At 48.3% G+C, this 5,876-nt stretch overlaps 1 protein-coding gene across 1 annotated transcript in view; it reads right to left on the bottom strand.

Annotated features, from left to right (window-relative positions):
• Positions 1-3,545, bottom strand: part of Ceacam20 (carcinoembryonic antigen related cell adhesion molecule 20) — a 25,284-nt gene extending 21,739 nt beyond the window's left edge. The window contains exons 1-2 of the mRNA XM_021166149.1: positions 3,494-3,545; positions 964-1,050 (exon numbers count right to left, since the gene is read on the bottom strand). Of these exons, the coding sequence (XP_021021808.1) occupies positions 964-1,050; positions 3,494-3,545 (139 nt within the window). The remainder of the gene's footprint in view (positions 1-963; positions 1,051-3,493) is intronic.
• Between the last annotated feature and the right edge of the window lie 2,331 nt (positions 3,546-5,876).

Below are 5,876 nucleotides of genomic sequence, written 5' to 3'. Positions count from 1 at the left end.
GGAACTCACTCTGTAGACCAGGCTGGCCTCGAACTCAGAAATCCGCCTGCCTCTGCCTCCCAAGTGCTGGGATTAAAGGCGTGCGCCACCACGCCCAGCGCTGACCATGTTTTGATGGAGAGTTGTAGAAAGACTCTGGAACTTTGGGGTAGAATGCCATTGAGTGCTCAGAACTTAATAACCACTTGAGGAACTGAGATGATTCTGAGAGCAGTGAAGACTATAGGTTTGAATGGGGAACGGTGAAGTCTCACAGGGAAGACTCTATCGGGGTTACTCCGTGTTTTGAATCAAGAACCACAAACAAGAAACTTCGCTTTGCTGGGGCAATGGATGCCAGTCAGCTGGGGCTGAAGAATCTGCTGTGATTAAGAGAGCAGCATTGTTGAGGTAAAAGTGTTCTGGGAAGTGTTTTCTTAGGGTCAGAACACTGGATCTGTTGTCTGGAAGGGTCTGAGGCTGCATCTCATGCTGACAGCTGAACTTGGTCAGAGTCACTCAGGTAGTGCTGGTTTCAAATGACATTGTAGAGAGCACTTGAGGCAACCATGCAGCAGGGCTGGAGTCCCCTGATGTCAGTACCACGGGATGACTGCCATGTACAGTAACAACCGAGGGTGGAGCTGGCCTGAGCCCAGGAGATGTGCTACGTGTTCTGTGCCGAGTCTTCTGGAGCCTAGGAGCTCATGAGGCCCAGAAGCCTTACACTGTCGGACTTGCTATTTATATGCTATCTTGGGGACAAATGAAAAAGGAAAGGTTCTAGTCGAATAGCGATGTGTTCATGTGTCAAGTTAACAAGGGGTTAATTGTGCTAGCTAGCTTTATCAAGGCAATAGAAACCCTCACTACTGCCCTCTGTGAAGACAGACACATGGATAATGATCTTAACCTCTGTGCTCACAAATCACTCAATCTGTCATGAATCAGGAGCGTCTGGGCAAATGCCCAAAGATACCATACCTCTCTCCATCTGGGTGTTGCTAAGCAGGTCGGCACGGTGGATGAAGTGGGCAGCAGCTGGGGGGCTCCATGTGGTCGGAAGTAAGGCTGGAAAGGAAAGAGAGGAGAGACAATGAGGGAAAGAGAAATGAAATGATGTGGCTAATTATAGTCTTCACAAGGGGAGAACATCACACACAGGAGTGTTGGCCTGTGATCCTAGGACTGAGGTGTCAGATGCAGGAGGATCGCATGTTTGAAGCCAGCCTGACTCCCATAGTAAGCCTCTGTCTAGAAACAAAAATAAAACAAACAGCAACAAAAGTGAAGCCTAGCATGATGGCACGTCTTTAATCCCAGCTCTCAGGGAACAAAGACAAGTGGATCTCTGTGAATTCAAGACCAGCCTGGTCTACAGAGTGCATTCCAGGACAGCTATGGACATGCAGTTAAACCCTGTGTTTCCAAAAACATATATATAAACACACTCAGTGAGGGGCTGGGGGCGTGGCTCAGTGGTAGAGCCCCTGCCTAGAATCCCCCAGTGAGGGGCTGGGGCCATGACTACATAGTGGAACATTTTCTTAGCACACACACACCCTAGGTTTGATTCTTAAAGACACAAACACAGTAAGCCCTCATTAGCATTAGCATAGTGATGCACTGACCCTTGTCATGTCTCTACCACTCTCTCCAATGCACTTATAGGCCACAGGTCCAGAGAGTTCCCATCTCAGCTTTGTTACCTAGTTGGCCTAGTGACGCGCTCTCTCTGAGTCTCAGTTGCCCCTCTTGTCAAGGGGAATAAGGGCAGATCCCATCTCACCTAAGTCTCCTAAGGATTGAAGGAAGTCACAGGGATAAATAAACCAAAAGTGGACCTTGTCACCAACCTGCCTGGATGAGAAAGAACCTCCTCTAGAGAAAGTCCCCAGCCTGTCTTCCTGCTTCCTTCTCCTGTCCTGACTTTGATCCCCACTAGAAGGAAGCAAGCTTCACAGTGACATTTGTACACACAACCAGTAACAGCCTCTCAGGAGGACCTGGAGCCTGTCCAGCCTTCACATCAGCCATGAAGCTCTGACCCAGAGAGGGGCACATCAGACTCGGAGTCACACAGCAAGACTGAGCTGAGCCCTTATCTCTGTGGAGAACCCATCGCAAAAGTCACAAAAATAGCCCTTCACCTTGAAGTGCTTTGCTTTATTAAAATACTCTAGTAACCCCAACATGCATGTGCAAGTGAATGCATGTGCATGTGTGGTGTGTGTGCACACATATGTGAGGGTGTTCATGTCTGTGCATGCATAGAGGCCAAAGGTCACTACCTACTCCCCCACACACACCCTTGACCTTATTTCTTCGAAACAAGGTCTCTTCCTTAATCTGGAGGTCACATTTTTTTGGCAGCCAAAGAACTACAGAGATCCTTCTGTGTTTACCCCCACACTGCTGAGGTTCCAGGCTTGCAGAAGCCCTTGTCTGGCTTGTTACACCATGCTGGAACCAGAACTCAGGTCTTCAAAGCTGCACAAGGGCTCTTAACTCCAGTGCCATCTCTGCAGCCCCTTTTATCTCAGATGCTCATTGGATTTCACATCCACCCCACAGTGCAGACCACTGGGACGGCACAGTCCCACCTACTCACACCCATTCATCTGTCTATCAGAGTCCTTTCTTCCCCCCACCCTGCCTCATCTTCTTCTCTTTCCCCTCTGTTTTTCTTCAGTTTTCTTGCTGTCTCTTTGTCCTTTGTCTCCCCTGCTCCCTCATCTATCTCAGTCTCTCCCTGTCTCTCTCTTTGTCTCTGTCTCTCTCTATCTCTATCTCTGTCTCTCTGTCTCTCTCTGTCTCTCTCTCTCTCCTTCTGTCTCTCTCTGTATCTATCTCAGTCTCTCCCTGTCTCTCTCTTTGTCTCTGTCTCTCTCTATCTCTATCTCTGTCTCTCTGTCTCTCTCTGTCTCTCTCTCTCTCCTTCTGTCTCTCTCTGTATCTATCTCAGTCTCTCCCTGGTTTTGTCTCTGGTACAGACTCCACTATCTCTGTCTCTGTCTCCTTCCCTCCCCTGCCCTCTGTTTCTCCGTCTCTTCTCCTCCTCTCTCTCCTTCCTCTTCTTTTTCTCCCTCTTCTCTCTCCCATTTCTCTCTCTCCCTCCTCTCCTACTCCCTCCCTTTCCTTCTCTCTCCCTCCCCTTCTCTTCTCTCCCCTCCTCCATCCTTCCCCTTCTCTTTCTCTCCCTGCTCCTCTCTCCCCTTTTACTCTCCCTCCCTATTCTCTCTCTCTCTGTATCTCTCTCTCTCTTCTTCCCATCCTTTTTCCTTCTTCATTATCTTTCTCTCTCTCCCTTATCATTTCTTCAAGAGAGAAAGACAATTTCTCTCAGGTCTTTTTTTCCCCATTTTTTGTTTCTTTTCCTTAATGTCTGGTTTATTTCTACCTCGTCTCTCTTTCTTTGTGTCTCTTTTACACACAGACACACACACAGACACACAATCACACAACCTCCAGCCACCCAACCACCCAGCAAAGTCTGTCTGCAGGACAGATTCACCTGAGAGAAGGATCACTGTCCACGAGCAGCCATGGAAGCCAGCAGGCCCCATGAGTCCTGGTGTCTGGCCTCAGTGTGCCAGGTAGTCCCTCTCCTGGCTGGCACACACAGCCAGTCCCACAGTGCACAGTATGGATAGCTGCCAGAGCATGAGGACAGCTGTGCTGGGAACAGGGAAGGAACTTTGTCCTCACCTCTGCCCTCCCCCATCCTGTCCCCACCCCCAGCTACTGTCATCCTTCTCTATCCCTGGAACCTCAAGGACCAGGAACTAAGACTGTTAGGGCCCACAGCAACACTAATAAAGACAATGAAAGCCAGTTACTCTGAACTTAGGAAAGCTAGGCCGGTTGCCAGGCTGGCCATGAGCAGCCATGAAATATCAATTAAATGAGTGAGTATGCATGTGGGGGTGGATCCTGGTCAGGTGACCAAGAGGGCAAGTAGCCTTCTTGAAAGCAGAGCCCTCTGAGGATGTGGGAAAGAGCATAAGAGAATCTTTGGTATAAAAGAAAAGACGATATGAATCAGATGGTACACACCTGTTGTCCCAGCACTTGCAAGGCAAGAGGGTCAGCAGTTCGAGACCAGCATGGGTTACATAGTGGGACTTTTTATTTTTTTTATCTCAGAAATAAAAACTAAGAGCTGGAGAGATGGCTCAGTGGTCAAGAGCACTGACTGCTTTTTCAGAGGACCTGAGTTCAACTCTCAGCTCACAATCATCTGTAACTTCTATCCCTGGAAATCTGTCTCTGGCTTCTGCGGATACTGCATACACTGCATAGACATACATGCAGGGAGAGTACCCATACACGCAAAATAAGATAAGCCAATCTAAGCACCCAGAGCTGGGGAGATGGCTTGGTTGGTGAAGGGTTTGCAGGATGAAGACCTGAACTGAGATCTCCTGAGCGTGTGTAAATCCAGACACGAGAACTCGCTTCTTCAACCCCAGCCATCCTAGGTGAGAAAAGAGCCTGGGCCAAGAGACTTCCTGGAACTCAAGGGCAAGCTAGCCTGGTGTGCACAGCAGCAAAGAAGGAGCAACCTCGCTTCCAATGACATGCAAAGAATAGACACTTGAGGCTGTCCCAGGACTGTTACACACACTGTGACACCCACACTCACACATGTCTGTACAAACACACTGTATATACTCACGTAAATATGCACACACCCAACTAAAATAATAATTGTTATTATTAATAATTATTATTACTAATTACTATGGTTGAGAGGTTGGGGATTTAACTCTGTGGTAGAATTCTTACCAGGTATTACCATCTGTGAAATGTTCCCTACAGCCTTGTATGTTTGGACACTCAGTTCCTAAATGATAGCACTGTTTTGGAAGGTCCTGGGACTTTCCAACCATCATGCATGCATAGCTAGTTGACACAGGACCACAGAGGTAAGGCTTCTCCAAGCTCTGCTCCTTCCTTGGCCCACAGAAATGCCACTAAAAGCAGTTCAGCAAGCTCCCACTGTTGTGGGAAATATTAAAATGAACTCCAAGCTCCTGCACTTCTCCCAGCTACTCTCAGCCCCAGCGGTCTCGCTGGCCAGTTCCTATCACATGGAGACTCTCTGACTTGGATCTCCAAAATCTCTACACCCAGCTCACTAAGTTCATACTGGCGGGTCGTTACCACGCCAGCCCCGTGCTTCAGAACCCACACGGCCTTTGTGGTGCACATCTGGCAAACCCACACATTGCCATTGTACCTTTCTCTCTGGAACCCAGTCTAACCGCCACGTGAAGGAAAACGCCACACAAACTTAGTTCAGAAACGACGATAACTCAATCGCTGGGTGCAACAACTAGAATCCTAATCTTGTAAACCATATTAAATCTAAATGCTTCAGTGGCAAATCCTGGCCAATTCGCCATATAAGCCAGGAGACACTAGTAGCTACATCTTGCCCTCTCACTGTCCCCCATCCACAAAGCCCCTAACTCTCTCCTCTTTCTCTCTTCCTCCGTCCAACCCGGAAGTCCTGCCTACTCGACCAATGATTGATCCATCTACTCATTCGAGGGAAGGTTCACAAGAAGTCATCTGAGTATGAAGTACTGACTCATTCCTTGTTCCAAACAACCCCTCCTGGGAAAGTGGAATTAACATCAAAATAGAAGCATCACCAGGGCCATCCACAATGTCTTGCTGCCTTGAAGGACTGCATCTCTAGGGCCTTAACCAGATATAAACTTCTCTCCCATCAAGTTGCCTTAAAAAGAAAGGAAGGGGATCACAGGGCTACCAATGGAGAAGCTAGAGAAAGTATCCAAGGAGCTAAAGGGATCTGCAACCCTATAGGTGGAACAACATGATGTACTAACCAGAACCCCGGAGCTCTTGTCTCTAGCTGCATATGTATC

This window comes from Mus caroli, chromosome 7, assembly GCF_900094665.2.
Source record: "Mus caroli chromosome 7, CAROLI_EIJ_v1.1, whole genome shotgun sequence".
Classification (NCBI taxonomy): Eukaryota; Metazoa; Chordata; class Mammalia; order Rodentia; family Muridae; genus Mus; species Mus caroli.
Note: the sequence above shows the minus strand (reverse complement) of the source record. Positions and strands in the feature narration are given on the sequence as shown.